The 19,541-nt window shown below is 40.9% G+C and overlaps 1 protein-coding gene across 4 annotated transcripts in view; it reads left to right on the top strand.

Moving 5' to 3' along the window:
• Positions 1 to 241: 241 nt before the first annotated feature.
• Positions 242 to 19,541, top strand: part of AKT1 (AKT serine/threonine kinase 1) — a 109,950-nt gene continuing 90,650 nt past the window's right edge. Inside the window, exons 1-2 of one of the 4 annotated variants that reach the window (XM_075129915.1) lie at positions 242 to 259; positions 7,889 to 8,053. In XM_075129915.1, coding sequence (XP_074986016.1) covers positions 8,037 to 8,053 — 17 coding nt within the window. In that variant the 5' untranslated portion in view covers positions 242 to 259; positions 7,889 to 8,036. Of the gene's footprint in view, positions 260 to 481; positions 835 to 1,085; positions 1,219 to 7,888; positions 8,054 to 19,541 lie in introns of those variants that run through there. The other 3 variants (XM_075129914.1, XM_048853621.2, XM_048853622.2) reach the window with 3 other exon arrangements.

The following is a 19,541-nucleotide window of genomic DNA, read 5'->3' as shown; positions in this document are numbered from 1 at the left end:
TCTGTCACTGTGTGTTTGTCTTGCAGTCTGCCGGGGGCGGGGGGGGTTGAGCTGTGACTCGAGCTAATAAGGCTGGACTCTGGTCCCATCCATGTGCGTGTGTGAGCTGAGCTCTCTTTTTAGTAAACACCCGGGTGAGTGTTTACTAGCAGCCCTAGTTACCACGACAAGGAAATCTGCGGGCAGGAAGCCAGCAGAGTTCCCCATTCCTCCTGCAGCATGCAGGACACACACCTTTTCTTGTCGACCCGCAGAGTGTGTAAGTGAGTGTGAGTGTGAGTGTGTGTGTGTGTGTGGGGGGGGGGGGGGGGTGGCCGGGACAAGCGCTTCTGGAGCTGCAGAACCTTTTCCCCCTTCGCCCAGGCGGGTTCTGCAGAGGGGACGAGCTGATTGCGCGGGCGGTAGGACCCCGCAGGCATCGCCGAGGCCAGGCAGCGGCTCCCCCAGCCTGTGGGTGTGAGCGAGCGAGCGAGCGAGAGGCGGAGAGGAGGCGAGCGCAGGCTGGCGGAGCCGGGAGCGGCGGCTGCAGCAGGGCCAGCCTGAAGCGGGCTGGCTGGGGCAGCGGCAAGCGGCTCGGGGCCCGGCCGCCCCCTTCTGCTCCCGGAGCGGCCACAGCCAGGCCAGCCCCGCGCCGGGCGGGCAGCGCAGGCGGGGGTCCGGCCGGCCGGCGCGCTCCATGGGCTGACTCCCCGCGAGAGGGGGCGGAGGAGCGGCCGGGCACGGCGAGCGGGAGGCTGCGCTAGCCCGGTTAGGCCCTAGCGCCGGAGGAGAACCCGCCCGCGGCCAAGCCCCCGTCGCCGCCTCTCTGCGGGGGCTGCTCCCCGCCGCAGGCGTGTAAGTGCCCCGCTCCCCGGGCGCGCGGGGCGGCGGGAGGAAGCGCCGGGGCCTGCTCCGCCGGGGCTGGCGCATCGCGCGGGATGCGCGCCGGGGGCGGGGGGCTGGGGTGCGCGTCCCGCCGCCCCCCCCCGGCGCGCCCAGCCTCGCCCCCCGGCGCGCCCAGCCTAGCGACCCGCCTGGGCCTCGGCGGGGCGGGGGGTGGCGCGCTGCAGCGTGCAGCGGCGCCCCCCCGGCCGGGGTTAGCCTGCAGGGAGGAGAAGCGGCTGGGGGCTGGCCCCTCTCTGACTTACTCCCTTTCTTCGCTCTGCCGGGGGTCTGGGCGTCGCTAACAGGAAGGGGCCGGCCGGCTGGCGGGCTGGGAATCAGTACGTGCGAGTGTCGGTGAGTGAAGCGTCCGGGGTCTCTCACCGGCGGAGCCAGCTCTGGGGTGGATCCAGCCTGGGCTCTCCTTCCTCGAGCCTCCCCCATCCTCCAGTGCCTGGGTAGGAGCGAGGTTGGATCTTTCTTCGAGCCTTGCTCGTTGGAGTCCTCGGCAAGAGGAGCCCTTCGGTTTTCACAAGCCTCTCTGTGTGCGCCGGCGGATATTGCCATGCTTTGAAGGCTGTTGACGGCTCATACTAGGTTTCTAAGTCTCCCCAAAAGTTATGACTCAATGTAGGGTAGAACTGTAATCAATATAATCGAGGTGGTTCCCCCCCCCGCCCCCTTCCAACTTCTGTAATGACTAAATTGTTCCTTGGAGACTTCTAGCACCTTCACTTCACTTCAGCTTCATTGAAAAACACTCCGTGTGTATGTGGGTGTTTCCTTAACGTGACCGGTGTATTTTGGATTTGTTTATCATAACCAATGTGAAGATGCATTAGAAGTTTTGATTTGGTGCCATTGGTACTCATGTGGTTACAGCCTTTTTACATGTTTTGCTTAGGTGAAGTGTTAACTGTATTTATTTCCCTTTCCCAATATACAAGAAGCAAATACGTGAATTGATTTGTTTGTCTTTACATCATGACATGAACATACCTTTTAAAATGCAGTTTTTAAGGGGAGTTGCTGGATTAAGTGTACTATAATATTTGTTTACAAGTGAAAAATATGTGTTTTGTGGCTACTAGATTTTATGTAGTTATTAATTTCATAGTGACAGCCAGGACATTTACCATGACACAGTAGTATTTGTGGATGTAAAGACTTTGCCACTACCTTTTACTTTTTGAATATGTGGGCTTTCATTGTTTTGCAAATATTGTACACAAATTCTTGGAAGTATGCGGTCACTAATTAAAAGAAGTGTCCCAATTTATTACGTGGTACCAAGAGCTCTAGCATTCACTTGTTAATAATATTTGATAGAAGTAATTTAGTTGAGAATTAAATGGACCTATGACTTGTTTTATCTTTACAAAGGTTGGGACAAACCATTTGTTTACAAATGTGTTCCCTCTGATTCCATTGTACAGTCTCCTGACTCTATATGCTCATATAATTTAAAACTTGTACAAGAATTTTATAAACTGGCTTGTTTCTCACTTGAAGGGCATAATAAAAATGTAGGGTTCAGGAGAAGCTGTCCCCTTTCTGCAGCCACACTCAGTTTTACCCTGCTTAGAGTTTGTCCACACTACAACCAGAACCAGAGACAGGAGAGCTAAACTTGGGTAGCCCTCTCCTCCTCCTCCCCACCATCTTGAACAGACGTATCTGTTGGTTCTTAGATCATTAAAGACATGAGAAATGTAAGCATTGCAAACTGCAGTTTGGAAGTCTAGATTAAGTTTATGGAGTCACAGAAAATGGGACGTGTGGTACAGTTTTCTTTTGCTCTCAGCTTGTGCTTCTACTGTAGCTTGCAATATCTGGAAAAGCTTTTCTAAGCCTTATCATAAGCTCCATGTATAATTATGACAAAATACCTGTTTTGACATGAAGAAAAGGAGTACTTGTGGCACCTTAGAGACTAACCAATTTATTTGAGCATAAGCTTTTGTGAGCTATATGCATCCGATGAAGTGAGCTACAGCTCACTTCAAAGCTTATGCTCAAATAAATTGGTTAGTCTCTAAGGTGCCACAAGTACTCCTTTTCTTTTTGCGAATACAGACTAACACGGCTGTTACTCTGAAACCTGAGCTTATGTAAAGTGATCACTCTCCTTACAATGTGTATAATAATCAAGGTGGGCCGTTTCCAGTACAAATCCAGGTTTTCTTCCCCCCCCCCCCCCAACACACACACAACCCACTCTCCTGTTGGTAATAGCTTATCTAAAGTGACGACTCTCCTTACAATGTGTATTATAATCAAGGTGGGGCATCCGATGAAGTGAGCTGTAGCTCATGAAAGCTTATGCTCAAATAAATTGGTTAGTCTCTAAGGTGCCAGAAGTACTCCTTTTCTTTTTGCAAATACAGACTAACACGGCTGTTACTCTGAAATCTGTTTTGACATGGTGGTGTCTTAAGTGGAACATCTTCTAGACTAATGGAGAACATCAGTAATCGCACATAATTGGTGGCCCACAACAGGATTTTCAAAATTAAGCTGAGATATAAAGGTGGTTGTTCATTTTCTGCTTTCTTGAAAATTAGTCATTAGGATTTGATGGCTGTGGGTCGGCTTCTACCTCCCCACACCTGCAGTTGGTATCGAGCCTGTGAACACAGTGGAATTAATGGTTCTTCTCGTTGAAATGATGGTGGAATTTGTGGGGCTCTAACATACAAGTCAAGGTAGAGATAAAAGGGTGAGGCTGGAGGATCTGTTACTGCTTGGATTGACCTGTTGTATGAATTTAGATGGAATAAATGGGGCAAAGGTGTTAACACAACCTAGTCAGTGTCCAACATTAAACAGTATTAAGCGAGGTCCAGGGTTTGATATACAGAGACCTCAGCCTGCTTAGCACCATGGCAAACACACCATTAAAAATCCTTTTAACCTTTTAATTAAGATGAATAAAAGAACGAAAAACAGTTTCAGACTTTAACTGCAGCACCAGCAACAACAGCTCCAGCTCATCTGGACAAATTTCTTCTCTTTTACCCAAAAGGACAGTTACTACAATCTTTGAGACCACCCAAGAGACTGCCAAACAAGGGGTGGGTTTTTTCTTTCTAAAACTTTCTCCAGCTAAAGGGAACACGGGATATTGTTAAAATGAAAGCCTGATACTTTACCTTTCAAATCCTTTCACTGAGGATAGGGCACTGCCTACAGAGTCTGCTGCTTCTGCAGTTGTGACTGCAGAGTGCTGGTATTTCCCTCAACTCTGTTACCAAGATCCCAGCATGTTCCCCCTGAACATGGCCTGGCTCCACAGATTGTGCAGGAAATGAAGACAAAATAAAATCTCTTCCTGAGCAGGAGAGCGCTCTCTGTAAGAGGAGAACAGGTACATCTCTTAATTTTGTATGGGGCTCCTACAACAGGAAAGGGTCACATTTGAAAGACAGTAAAAGAGTGCACCCTGATTAGGCAACTTCCTGTCTTAACAGGTTTCAGAGTAACAGCCGTGTTAGTCTGTATTCGCAAAAAGAAAAGGAGTACTTGTGGCACCTTAGAGACTGACTAATTTATTTGAGCATAAGCTTTCGTGAGCTACAGCTCACTTCATCGGATGCATCCGATGAAGTGAGCTGTAGCTCACGAAAGCTTATGCTCAAATAAATTAGTTAGTCTCTAAGGTGCCACAAGTACTCCTTTTCTTCTTTCCTGTCTTAAGAGGCTGCCCCAAATATACTGAGTATAGTTCTGCTCTACCTTCTATTGGAAGATTAGTTTGGGTGGTCCCTTAAGACAGCTTTCATTATGCTAGTACATAAGGAGATGATGTATCTTTCTGAAATTAATAGCGTACTGAATTTTCACAACTTAATTTTATGCACGTACTTATCAACTGTTCCCTATATTGGTAGAATAGTCAGCAGTGAGACACAAGGTATTATTTATATAAATAATTATTTATTTTAATCTGTCTGAATGATGAGTACAGGTGGTCTTTTGATACTGAATAAGGTGTCATAGAAACAAATCTTTTTTTAAAAAAAGAGAGAAAAAGGAAGAATTGTTCATCTGCAGCTCCTGCTGTCACTCAGTCACATGCAGATACAGGCTCTAAAAGCAGCCCATAGTCACCTCAAATGACATCTATTCACTGGGAACCATTCCTAAAGTTACTTAATGAGCCTTATGATCATCCATTTTTTCAGCGTGTGCAAAAGGCATACCTTTCATTTGTCCATATTCACTAATGCATAGATCCCCCCAGGAGAGCTGACTGCCTCTTCCTATGTGAGATCTTTGTGCTACCATTGTGTCTTTAAAAATACCCCCCCCCCTCTCTGTTGAATTGCATTAGATATAATTTGGATGTGCAATTAAAATTGCACCAGGTATAGTGAGGTTATGCTAGATACAGCTTTATGTCCAACTGCACTAAGACATCCCACCTTCCCATGTTACGAATTTAAGATATTTTAAATGAGTTTGCTCTCACTAACACACACACCAGCATAGCTGAATAAAGAATATAAGGCCTGACTCTGGCCTCTTCTGCATGCTGGCATGAAGGGTATTAGGGGCCTCTTAATTCTTTGTGCCATACTGCCACTTCACTGCACAGAGCCACTATGTTATTTCTCCCTCTCCCCAAAGAGGCTGAGAGGGAGCAAGGGTGTGCCTGGCAGTGTGTAGTTACCCTCTCCAACATGCTGGTGTATGTTGTACTTCATGCTGCCACTCCCTCCCTGGAACAGGAGGCAGAATGACTCCCAAATCATGATCTCCCTTCTGGGCTATTTCAGGGGTAGCGGAATAAGATGCTGCTACTAACCCTGCGCAAATTGACAATCAAGCCCATAATAAATAAGGTGGTGCTATGCAAATATATAGGTTTGTGATTCCAGATGGATATGGCATCACCTAGCCTGAAACTCCAGAAACCTTTTTGTAATTGTTTTTTATTTCTTCTAATCGGGGGATTAGCCTTCCTACTAATTAGTTATTTTGCTTTTAACTTTCTCTTTCACCAAGTGACTGTGGAAAAGGGGTTGGCTGCTTATTTCCATTGTTTTAAATTCAGTGCGTGGGTATGATGTACAGTACCCTAACCTGTTGTGGCATAGTGTTATACCAATAAGTAATGTGTGTTAACTTTCACACAGCAATTCCATTTTCAGACTGTAGCTGTGATAATCATAGGGATTTTATTCAACACTTTGCAGATAGCTCCGTATTTGAGAGAAGGCTTTAAATGAGGTCTGTTCTCCCATTGATGTCTTGGTGTAACTGTCAGTAGGTGTGTGGGAATAACAGCCCTTATTGTTTGTCCAGTCGTATCTTAGCTGCATGTCAAAAGGTGCTTGTCCTAAGATACCTTCTTGGTGAAACTCATCTCCATTTTGTAACATATAATTCTTCTGTACTTGTCTGTGATGTCAAGAAATTCCTACATGTCTGTGTTCCAGGATCAGATTTTTGTATTCCCCCCCCCCCGCCCCCCCGGTAGGCAAATCTCAGGCTCGTTTCTTAGAGCTGATAATTGTAAGAAGTGAGAAATGGCAGATTACTAACTTGGAAAAACAGTGAATTTATTTATTTATTTGAAAAATACAGGGTGTAACTTCTAAAGATATAGAACTCTGATAACTGGTGAAAGTTCACAGAAATACAAACAGGGACCTGACCTCCTTTCTCTCACAACTCATCCCACTCAAAGTTGCATAGTTTATATTTACAGTGATTGATATAAGTCAGTTTTAACTTCATTAGACAGAAGCTCTGGCTGGCTCAGAATACTGGCAATGAAATATGGAACCTCCCATCTCTATCAGATGTTCAGTCGTAGTCCAGGTTCATAATGGCAAGAGGTTGTTACAATCAGTGATCGCGTCAGTGGATAACATGAAATTAGTTGACCTTAGTCCAGTTCCTAATGGACTGCTATCCCCATCATGACTGCTATGTTTGTTGCCAATCCAAGTAGAGATGTCATGGACTGAATAGGCATAAAGATGTGATCCCTTCAGAAGAGGAGTGAATAACAGCCCTTATTGTTTGTCCAGTCTTATCTTAGCCAGTGCACTGAGTTCAGTAGCAGAAGGATGTGTGTCTAGTTGCTGGGGATGGGGGGTGAGGGGGTGTTATTTTAATATCTTCACCATTATCTGGAATTTGGCATAAATTACATTTTAATGATACTCCCCTGTTATACTGAACTAGGTAAAGTTGCAGATACCTCTGAGGACTTATAAAAAGAAACCTGGAGAAATTGGCAATGTGGGCAGAAAATAAGGAACAAAATCAGATTCAGTTTGGAAGATAATACAAGGTTATAGTTCTGGAAAGAAGGATTTTCAGTGAGGGAGCGAAACTTGGAAAACAGACCTCCTGGTGATAGTGGAGAGCAAACAGAGAACTATAATAGCCAGGAAGACCAAGGAACACAGTTTGGGGCTGCATAAGCAGAGGCCTCAAGCAACAAGAGCAAGGGGATGTAGGGGCTGATTTATGACAAGAGAAAATTAAATGATTTTACCCAAGATACCATATGCTCATTTAAGAGGGGAGTTGAATTGCTTAGAGAGGTCAGTGAGAGTAATGGGATGAGTTTAACAGGTAAAACTGAAGTGGAATATTAGGAAAACCTTCCTGACATTGAGATGCATTAGGCTGTAGAAGTTTCCCAAAGGAAGTGCGGGAAGCTTCCACACTGAGGGATATAAAAACTAGACTGGATAAAATTACTGTTGGGGAGTACTTTTTATTGGTGGGGAGATGGAAGAGACCTGGATTAAGACTTGCAGTCCGTGTCTAATGTAGGGTTTTGTACTGACATTGCTGTTCTATCTGTTGAGTGACTAGGTAGAACTTCCTCAGACATTCACTTTGGCATCCCCATTCTTCCCCCAAATAAAAATACTTCTGAAGAACAAATCCCTCATTTGGACTTTGTAATCAAAACAGCAATATAAGCTACCTTCTGTTGTGTTCCTTACTGCACATATGTGAAATGCTGCAAAACATTGTTTGTTTGTTTGTTTTTAATTTCTAGAAATAGCTGAAAGAGAGAGGAAAGAAGCCCTTTCCGTGGCCCCTTCTGCTGGAATCCAGAAATAACAGTGGGGTGATCTTTTGGCATAAACTGTTTTTTCAAGAGACATTCCTGCCATTATGAATGAAGTAGCAATAGTGAAGGAAGGATGGCTTCACAAGCGAGGTAAGTGTCTTTTCTTTCCCATTTAAAGGAACACTGTCCGTTTGGGTCAACCAACAAATTGGCTTGGTCTCACCTTTAACAACATACCTTTAAATAGCTCTTCCTTATTTTTCTCTCTTAAAATCTGACCCTTCCTAATACTAAATATACATAGGAAAGGTGTATGACTTTCCATGAGGCATGCAAGACTCTGTGAAATGTGTGTATTATGTTTTTCTCAGAAAACTCAGTGTCTTCACTGTTTGGTTTGAAAATTACGCTAATAGAAAAAAAGAGGCTCCTTAAAATAGAGACTTGAAAGTTGGACTATTGCAATGGTGGGACAATTTATTTTGTCTCTATGGTATCATTTTAAATGGGGATAACATATCTGTAGCTGTTCTATCTGTGAGCATGTATCACCAGAAAATATAATTCTCAAGATGAATCTTCACGTGGACAGCAAGGGATACAATGATTATTAGCTATGCTGTGATCCCACTGTGATCCCATGTAGATTTGCTAGTGAATGCACTGTTTGGTTGATTTGTTTTTTTTAAAAACCCTTTCACTCTTTGTACCCAAGACATGAGCAGTAGCATTAATTTTGCACACTCCATGTACATCTGTTTTAACACTGGTAAAATAAAACTTTAATAAAGTCCTTCTGTATGAGAGGTGGGGCAGAGAAAGCTGAAATATAACTGACACAGTAATTGCATGTCCCTCTATCCTGTTGCATTACGAGACATTCCCCCACTCCCTCAAGGTCTTGCTAAGAGTAAGTGAAATTTTATTGTATGATTTTTTTTTCCTTAGGAACAGTGTTGTTATGCTATCAGGTATTTGGCTTACCTGTTTCTTTGTACTGTACTATTGCTTCCTGGAAAGGAGAGAACATCATTAGGTGCTTTTCATCATCTCATCATTTGTTGTAGACAACAACAGATTTTGTATCTTCCAGATTTTGTATCCTCCAGCTTGCTGCTTCTGCAGACTCAGGATTTTTCTGGACAGTTTGCAACAGCAAAGTAATGTAACCTGAAGGTGCAAAGGTACAGAATAATTTTTGGGGGAAGAAGATGGCATTCCTTATCATAACCTTGATAAAGGTTAAAGATTCTTCTGCAAGAATAAAATTGATAAAATCCATGTTGTTAAAATAAAAGGGCAATTATTTTTTCTAAAATCTGTTATAGCCTTTAGTTTTCCATTCTCGTCTGATGATTGGTCAGGAGAATTTGACATGGCCATATGAAAGCAGTATAATTTTTTATTCAGTTTTGTTTCAAACAGCATTTATGCACGTAAATGTCCCCTCTCTAGAGCTTAGAGAAATGTATAACATCTTAATTCATGTCACTGGATAGTTCTGAAGAATCTAAACTATCTTTTGCAATAAATATGTTTGAGAGAGACATTTTGATTGGGTAAAACAAGGCAAGGAAAAGAATTGCTTACATTTTATTTTTCATTTTAGGATCCTAGAAACTCTTTCAGTTAAAGGGACACTGTGGACTTAAATCACATTTCTGCCTGAATATTTTGTTTTACCTAGTTACAGCTAACAGCTAACATGACTATAACTGAAAGAGGTTGGAGGGAAATGTGTATTTTGTGTGTGCGCACACATTGGCAGCACTTCGTCTATGCAGTTTTATTGTAGTCAGTCTTCCTCTGTTTAGGTGGGTTTTTTTTCTCACAAGAACGGTGGGAGAGAGAGAGAGAAACATTTTTTAAATAAGAAAGCATTGTTGTAAATCCACAGACATTGTTCAAGGGGAATTCAAGGGCAGATGTAGTATCCAAAACTATTTATTTTTCTCTCTCTTTTTTTTTTTTTAACAGTCTGACTAGATTTCAAGATGACAGTGACCCTCATATTGAAAATTGAAATTTCTATGCTTCCTACGATAAAAAGATGAGCTGAACACACGTACTGGTTCTTCTTACTTTGCAATATAGCTGGAGGGACATTTTGGTTCTAGATTCTTGAATTGATTTCTAAATGCCTTTAGAGACACTTTATTGCCCTCCAGGCATCAGAGATTATAATCTGTAATTTAATGTGACAAGACCGCCTGCTGACCATGTGTGTTGTAACTTTTTTTTTTCTTTTTGGTGTGGTAAATAGTAGTGCATGCTGTGTATCTGAGATTCTAATTTTGTGCTCGGAGTTTGCATATTCATCTTGATGTTTTGCATCTAAGTAAACCCCATTTATTTATCGTGGTTGCTGCACAGCTTTTCCCCTCTTCCTGTCCCCTTTCTGATGAATACTCTGGCACGTATTTCTTTCCACTTCAGTAGCGAAACACAACTGGTAATGTTACTTCACTAACCTGCTGTTGGGAGATTTCAGAAAGCGATGCAGTATCCCCTTCTTTGCTTGCCAGGATACCACATGTGCTAAGCTCCACTATATTCTGACTGGTTGCTGTAGCTCACGAAAGCTTATGCACAAATAAATTTGTTAGTCTCTAAGGTGCCACAAGCACTCCTGTTCTTTTTACTATATTCTGAGTTTCATTGGCAGCAGTGATGAGATTGGTCTTGAAAATTGATTCACTTGCATGGAGGGAGAGAGGCTGGTCCATGAGTGTGGGGTTTTTTGTTTGTTTTTTAAGTGACTTCACAGCTACAATGCTTGTTATAGATCTGCACTTGAAAAAGACCAGATTAATTTGCTAGTTCTGCAAGGCTAAATGCTCCAGCCAGAGGAAGTTTCCAAAACTGATGCCTGGTACTGTGAGCTTGTGAAAGAAGACATAAAAAGTAATTACTGTAGGGAAGGACTACAAAGGGAGGATTACAGATATAGTAAACATATACAGTTTGTCTTTTGGGTAACAAGTAAAACCGAGATCCTGACTGCTTGCAGTCTTTAAAGATCCCATGGTTCTTTTCACAAGTGTAATCAGTGTTAACCCCAACTGGCCAAATGCCAGTTTGGGTAATTATGTTCTGCCTACCTTAAATTCCCTCCTTAGTTTCAGTTGGATAAGGTATCTTTTAGTTCCTGTCCTGAACAGTAGAACAGCATGGCTGTGTGCAGTTAAACAGTTGCTACATTTCACCCCAGCGGTGGCTGCGTTTCAGTGGTTGCAGTGATTTGTGTATGTGTAAATCAGCTTGCAGAGGGCTTTGGAGCCCTTCTGGACGGCAGGTGCTCTATATGCCATTAATGTCTAGAGCAGGTGTTTTTGACCTGGTAGAAATAGAAATAGCATGACTTTCTTGGGTAGCTTTCTTGTCTTTTTTTTTGTTTCAAAGTGAAAAATATAAATGGAGAAATGAAATTCAACATCTTTTTCTGTGCATGTCTGATAGTTCCTTTAAGTGACTGACTCATGGGACTGCTGGGAAATGCCACTTCCAGTAGTTCAGATATTTATTTGTGGAGGGGCCGGGGCATCTATCTCCATGACACTTCTAGCCTCAGCCAATCAGATGTATAAGAATTCATGAATGAACTCATTTTATTTTTTCAGTTGGCAGCACATAGCTCTGTAACCCTAATCAGGATGGAACAAGTGCTTGCTCATCAGCTATACATATGAAAACAATAGTTAGAAACCCTGACCTCTCTTTGCAGTATTTCTTTATGCACATGTGGAAAACCTGGAGTGGAGTAACTTAGACTTTGTCATGATTAGGGGTGTATATGTGCATGCACATACAGTACACGATGTTACATTGGTAGAGGGACGAGACATTGGAGGCTAGGATTTTGTCTTGTGGGAAGGCATAACGGGTCAGTTAAGCGGTATAAGTCCCGTGACTAATGATTAAATGATATGCGGGAGGGAGGAGAAAATCATCTGCTCTGAATGGTTTTAGATGTTGAAACTCTATGTAACTGTGTTTCTAAATGTATGTCAGTGGCACCCAGAGATTTGGATGGGTGCCCTTTTATGTGGAATTTCTTCTAGACTGAAGTAAATACCAGTCTCAAGGTCCTAATGATTTCCTTTTCCCATTTTCATTCATCTGTTCATACTAGTGGGTCCTCCCAATATCAACTCTCCATCCCTAAATCTGCCTTTTCCAGTGTGTCCTATCCTCTGTCTCTCTTATTTAGGTTGTAAACTCTTTGGGGAAGGGATTTTCTCTTTTGTATATAGTGTATACAGATGAGAATTTTGTCAGGGCTAAATAAGGAGATAAGAATCCTCATGGGAATCCCAAAGCAGTTACAAATTTACACAGGGATTTTGTCCACCGGTAGGTACCAAATGTGGTGGTGGTATTTTTAAACAGTGAACACAAGCACCACACAGCAGTAAAGCCAACAAGCGTAGAATACCTTGTCCAGCAGAAACGGCAGAAGGATTTTAGGCATGTAGACTGTAATTACCCAATTGTGTATCTGGCTGACCAACAGGCAGATATTACCAGATTTTTAATGACAAATGGCTCCTTGTCTCATTTGTAAGATAGTGCTTCCAGTGGCAGGATGCCTTCCACTGACACACTGGAGACTTGATTCTGCTCCGACATGGAGGGACCATTACCCCCTGTTGAATAACTGGTGTTCTTCAGAGATCTCCAAGCCAGGCGTTGACCTGTTGCCAACCTGATTATCTTGTGAGGTCTGTTGTAATCACAGCATAAGATGACTGCAGGATATGCATAATTAAACCTTTGGGTTGATGCACACTCCATTCTGCTGAGGGAGTGTAACATAGCCTAAAATATTTTAACATTGTTACCCTGAGAGCCAGTCAATATTTTTAACTGTTCATCTATTAGTATCGATTGAACCAGGGTCACATGATCATGTTTCCACCGATTGGCTTGTTTGGCAATCCCTGGGACACAGTGTTACTGCTCCCCTTCAACTCTTACTGCTTTTCTCTTCTGTTATCATCTTGCCCCCTACTTGGCTCTTCAATTTTTGGGGAGTTTTTGTCTCTTCCTGCAATGTAATTTTGGGCTTTTCCCACTGACACGTGCAACCAGAACCTTCAAGGTTCAGATTAGCTTAAGGATCTGCGGACTTTCATGGTATTTCAAAGGAGTGGCTGTGGCACCTGATACAGAGTATCTTAAAACACATCAGGAGATGCCAGCTGCAAAGTATAAAGATACTTCAGAGGAGAAAGCAGGGTGATGAGGAAAGAAAAGGAGTAAGCTAGGGTTTGAACAAGAAATGAAGTGGGGCGGGGGGGCGGGAAGGGAGGGATTCATAATGAAGGGAAAGGAGTTGCTGCTTCCTTTGTTTTAAAGAGAATAACAAAGTATATAGCTGAAGGTTTGTATCTTATAGGGAAATCTGTTGCTACTGAGGTTTAGGGTTAAAAAGAACCTTTGATAAACAATGTTAGTCTTTGGCTTTGCGCATTGGTCACTTTTTCAACACAAGGTGCAATAGTTGTGTGCTCTAGCTCTCAGTTTCTGTCTCTTTCTTGTCCTGCTCTGGGAGCTGGGAGGAACCAGGAAATTATAGACCAATAAATCGGATGTCGGTGGTAGGCAAGATGCTAGAGACATTAAGAAAGGATGAGATCACAAAACATCTGGAGAAATATGAGGTGATAATGGCTAGTCACTAGACTATTTTAAAAAGAAAATCTCAACTGATGGAATTATTTGTGGAGAGATTGTAAGAAGCAGGAATGAGTGCAAAGCACTGGAGATGGTCTGTTTTGGATGGCAAAGGACACAAATGGACAGGGTTAGCCAGTACAACATAGGTGGCATCAGCACTGAACAGTCAAAAAGGCTGACTGAAGGGAGATTAAAGATTGCTTGGAGGAAGGAAGGGCATGAACAGGCTACCACGGGAGTAGAGCTAGTCAAAAGTGTTCCACTGAAACTTTTTTCCAATGGCAAATATCTTTCTGAGCAAAACAGATTTTGTTATGAAAAGTTTTTATTTTGGTCAAAACTTTTAGTTTCTTGGGAATAAATTTTTAATTAAAAATAAATGACTGCTTCTGCTTTGAATTTTGAAGAAATGAAATTGCCACCCCCCCCCCCATATTCAAGAATTACACTGGGCCAGATACTTTTCACTATGTTTATAAATGACTTGCCGTGGAACCCCTGTGTAAGCATGATACTATATAGACTTTCCGATCAAATGATACAAAGAAGAGATCAGATGCTGGCACATTTGATATCTTATGTTACTGTGCAGTTCATTAGATTAATGCCCTGTCACTACGCCTCTGGAAACGTAGTTTCACATTTTGCTTACTGTCTGTCAGAAACTAAATGAATTAAGTTTCAGTCTTATCCTTAATAAGTATCAGATCATGTCACTAAAAGACCACCTTGCTTGTGTTTCAGCAATGAGGGATTGGAGTCTTTCAAGTCCAGCTTAATGTGAGCTGGTAATGCTTTGTAGGGCAGGTTGCACAGTCCCTGCCTACAATATTTCTAGTTCTTAACTTGTATCATTTCTTTTTTTCGTTTTCATGAGTCCTTGGTACATACACATATTTGAAAGAAAAAAATAAATTGGGAGAATGAGTAAATAAATGGCTTATGTGTTTTCCCACTTATCTGTAATGTAAGATCATCAAGTCTGGGCTTAGCAAGAAATAGAGTACTGAGTGGGGGTAGTCTGAAAGCAGGATAAAGAGAATGTAGAGAAAAGAACCATACATCTGTGGCAGAATGTAGCTGCCATGCGACATTATTTGTTTAATCTGCAAAGTACTCTTAAAGGAAAACTCTTTAAAGATGACTAGGACAGTTGATGGACATAGCTTCATTCAAGAAACAGACTTTACTACTTAATATGCTAACCTTTCATTCAGATGGACATTTTTTTGAATCATCTTCCAGTAATAACTCCGTGGCCTGTTGGGAAATATATCTCTAAGCCATGTTTTTCTTTTGTGATGCAAGCTAAACATATTGGAAATATTTATTAAGAGATTTTTTATAAGATTTAATTAATTTTAAAAATATATTTAAAAATAGATTTCCCTTCCCCTCACCCCAGTGGTATTGCATGCATCATACTACAGGTGCAATGTGTGTCTTAAAAAAGGAACAAAAACCAGGAAACCATACAAGGAAAGAGGAAGAAAAAGAATGGAGAAACAATAGCACCATATTAGGTGTGATATAGTTCATATTTGTGGGAATTATACTTTGCAACTAAATGGGGTGGGGGTGGAATAACAAGAGCTTATTTTTAGAATGTTTTTAGTTGGAAAAAGTTATAGAATTCATGGATTATGCTCCCACCACTAAACTGAGCCAATAATGAAAAAAGACAGTTGGTCCAAAAAGAATTGTTAGAATCATCAGTTTATTCAACAAAGACTTGATCATCTCTGATTATAGGAGAGGTACACAGAAGTTATAAATTGAGGGTTGTGGGGAGGAGGCTAAAATTGTCCACTTTTTAATTTTTGAGTGAGTTTGGAGGGAGTATTTTGAAGTACCCATCTAAGGCCCTGATCATGCAGTGGTCTGCGTGTGGGCAGAATCTGGGAAATCAATAGGGCTCAGGAGGGGTGGAGGGAGTGCATTGTAGGTCCAGGATCTAAGTTCTTTTACCAAGAGCATAAGTGTGCAGTGTCTGAGTGGCTTGAAAGTTTAATAAAGTGAACACAAGGGGATCTCTCTTCCTTTTCATTGTGTAGGATGCTGTTTGTTTTTTTTTAATATGTGATTTTGGTGGGGATCATAGAGGGACACACAAGCCAGGGAAGTGGGTTTTGCCTTTCTTCTGATGGTCCTGAGTTTGGTGGGCAATACGATCTGTCTTGGGAGTGAGTTCCACAGTTGCTGGAAAAGCGGTAGCTCATAAGTACAAAAAGACTCTTCCTCTTGAGGTGTATGGTACCATTGTTCCAGCAGAATGTAGGTGTTACGGGAGTCATGGCTGCTTACAGTGTTGTTGCCAACTTCCATGATTTCATCACAAGTCTCGTGATATTTGGTATTTTTAAGTCCCAGCTCTAGGAATTGTCAAGTGATTACATGAGAATTTCAGCTTGCTTTTTTTTTTTAAGTGAAAGTTTGTAACGCTCATGGTTGTAAATGAAAGCTTGAAAACATGACTTAAGTGTACTGCAAAGGCTTGAAAACCAAAAGACAAAGAAAAAAGAACTGAAATTGTATTAGTTTTTAAGTCTCATGGTTTCGGGAGAATGATTCATAATTTTTTAATGCTTAGGTTTAGCAATATTGTTGGTCTCTCCATTAATTGAGATCATTCCCATGAAGGGGTCTGGAGGCAAACATGATACATTTCTAAAAAGCTAGCAGTGTAAAAGAATAACTTTAGCATATACTGTAAGAAATTTAACAGGGCTATATAGTTTTCTATTTTGGTATTATGTCCAAACTGCCTTTTTATCTGATAAATTACATCTAGATATTTAATTCAAAAATGCCTAAAAAAACCTAAGGTTCAACCTCCTTTAATAAATTAGTGTATTACTATTTTCAAATAATAGTTCTAGTACACACAGAATCAATAAGGAACTCTGTCAGAACTGATTTTTATCTTCCTCAGATTATCCAGTAAAACAGCCAACAAAATGAAAATCAGGGCCCCATTGATATGAGTAAATGGTATTGCTTTGCATATAACAATTTTTAACACAAACAAATCATTTGCAAACTGAGTTTACACTGTTCATTACTGTAAGCTTCAAACTAAAACTGACCAGATAACTTAACAAGAATGCCTACAAAATTAGGCCCTGCTTATTATTTAATCATATGTAGTGGATCATGTTGTGGTTAAAGCACTGGATTGGGACTCAGGATATCTGAGGCCAATTCCTGGTTCTGCCACAGACTTCCTGTGTGACCATGGTCAAGCCATTTAGGCCTTGTCTAAACACAGGTTACACCAGTTAAAACGGTACCACTCCGGTCATATGAGCGCAATTATAACAGTATAAAGGTGCTTATTTTGGTGTAGTTGATTCCCCGAAATTTAGGAGAATAAGCTATGTTGGTTTAAAGCATTTTTATACCAGTATAAATGTTCACACTAGGAGCTGTTCTATAACAATTTTGGTGAAAATTGTACCCCTAACCAAAATGTTTATATCGCTGTAAACACTGTGTGGGTCAGACCTTAATCTCCCTATGCCGCAGTTTTCCCCATCTCTATAATGGGGATACTGCTTCTTCCTTTGTATGTTGAGTTTTAAACTGTAAGTTCTTCAGGGCAGAGACTGCTTCATTCTCTGTGTTCATACATGTAGGTCTTGGTTAAGATCTGTAGGCGCTATTCTAATAGAATTATTTGTATTAATTATCTAAATTCAAATGTTACTTTCCAGATCACAGTTACAATAGAATTTTTAAAAAATCAGCTTTAAGTAAAAATTAAATTCTGGTGAAACCAAGTAAAGTGAGTGATCCTCAGCTGAAGACATTTACTTCTTAATCCCAGGCCTGATCTACGTTCAAATCTTCTCTGATTTAACTAAGCTGGGTTAGTTATTTTCATGCAAGTCTACGTGTGGACACTGTTATTTTAGAATAAAAATACTTGTGCCAAAATACTCGAAACTAGATCAGTTTGCATTTTCAGCTTTTGTTATTTCAGTGCAGGTTGGTGCATAGACTAGGCCCCTAATTTCAAAGTTTTGGGCGCAAGGCCTGAGCCTAATGGTACTAATTAGCATGTGACAGCGTTGCTTGCTCTGGGGAAGGGAAGTAATTTTAGAGTTAGAGTTTTATTTTCTGGACATGAGAGAGGGTATGCTATACTTAAGGCTTGTCTACTCAGGAAAATTTAATCCAAATTATTTTTTAAAGTGGATTAACTAAACAATGTTAAATCTCACCATGGACCCACTTATTCTGAATTAAAGTGGCCTTAATTTGGTTTAGTTCAATTCAATTTGGAAGGGAATTAAGATAAACCAAATTAAGGCCTAATTCGGAAGTGAATTAAGGGCACTTGAATTTTGAAGAATAACATCCACCTAGGTTTAATCCAGTTTAACTAATCCACTTTAAATTCACACCTTTAGATAATTTGGATTAATTTTCCTGTGTGCTCCCAAGTAGATAAGCCCTCAGTGAGTTGTAATAGCAAGCGATGTATAGCATTTTCTTGGTTTTGCTGTTGTGCTTTGCCATTATATGTTGGTGAGGACCATGTTTATATTGGTGGACTGCACCCGCATTATGACTTTTCACTGTCATTGATGAAACATGCTTAGATTTGAGATTGGGACTACCTTAGAGAAAGTTGTATTTTTTAAAAGGGGGCCTCAATTGGAGAACTAACTTATTTCAGTTTGTTGGCATTGTCCCTCGCCTGTCAGGGGTTAAGGGAGTGGGATGATGGTTTGTTTCTTAACCTGAAAAACTCTTTGCAGTGAGATTTTCGTGGTTTATCCCATGAGGTGGTTCTAATTTTTTAAACTAGAAATTGTTGTTTCCTTGTTCTCTGTGCTCTCTTGATATAGTTTAAATTGCCGACATGATATGAGTGTGTTATTCCCCCCCCCCATAATATAATTAATAACTTCCTCTAAGTGAGAAGTAGGAAACTAATACAGTTTTCATATTTGGGAAGTTGTCAGTTATTCCCCAGTAATAACCTTCCCACTGACTTTCATGAACCTACCCTTCTGAGCACAATTGTTTTCATCGTTTTCAGTGAAGTTTAGCCTGTGAAGTCCTGATACCTTGATTTTTTTTTTTTTTTTAATGAGAGAGAGAGAGAGAGATGGGGGGAAATAGTTAAATTACATCATCACGGAAGAATACTTAGAGTTTAAAGCCATTCCAGACTACATTGGCACCCCTTTGTTATACAGTGTGGCTGAAAACGAACTGCAGCAATAATGAACCAATCCATCTAAATCACAGCAGCTGAACAACTGACTATTCTATCTCAAAATGCAAATGTGTTGTGCAGAATGGATTTAATTGTAAATGTTTGCTTAGTAGGGAATATGAGCCTTTCGGTTTGTGACAATAATCGTGAATACAAAGAATCCACAGAACTGAAGGGTTTACATAGCTTGCCCCTGTTCTCATAACAATATTTCAAAGTCAGTTTTTTGTTTTGTTTGTTTTTTAAATGTACCATTTGGCTTTGTTTTAGCTAATCAATATTACTCCATACACACAAGTGCTAGGAGAGGTTGTGAAAACTGAAAGATAACTATATACATTTAGATTAAGTTAGATTTTCTATTGTTTTTCTTTTTGAAATATGTGTTGGAAGATTTTTTTTATAACTTAAGATAATGGGAGAAAAAAGTGCTGACTCTCAATGTTTGATTTGTCTTTATAATGCAACAACATTGAGAGTTTTATGGCTTTGGGTCTTTTGTTTAGATTGTTAGAAGGTGCCTTTTACATATTAAAAGGTTACTGTTAAGGATTTCTACTCTGGTTAAAATAATTCCATGAAAGGTGGCAACTGACCGTTATTCCCTTGTCAGAATCCTTTAATCCTGCGTGTATGCTGTCAGACATTGCTCATAAGAACTGGGGTTTTGTCACCTATTTTAATTTGTAATTAAAATCAGAGTGTATTAAAGTGTGGGTTTGGGGGAGAAAA

The sequence above is a fragment of the Caretta caretta genome, chromosome 6 (assembly GCF_965140235.1).
Source record: "Caretta caretta isolate rCarCar2 chromosome 6, rCarCar1.hap1, whole genome shotgun sequence".
NCBI classification, from domain to species: Eukaryota; Metazoa; Chordata; order Testudines; family Cheloniidae; genus Caretta; species Caretta caretta.
Note: the sequence above shows the minus strand (reverse complement) of the source record. Positions and strands in the feature narration are given on the sequence as shown.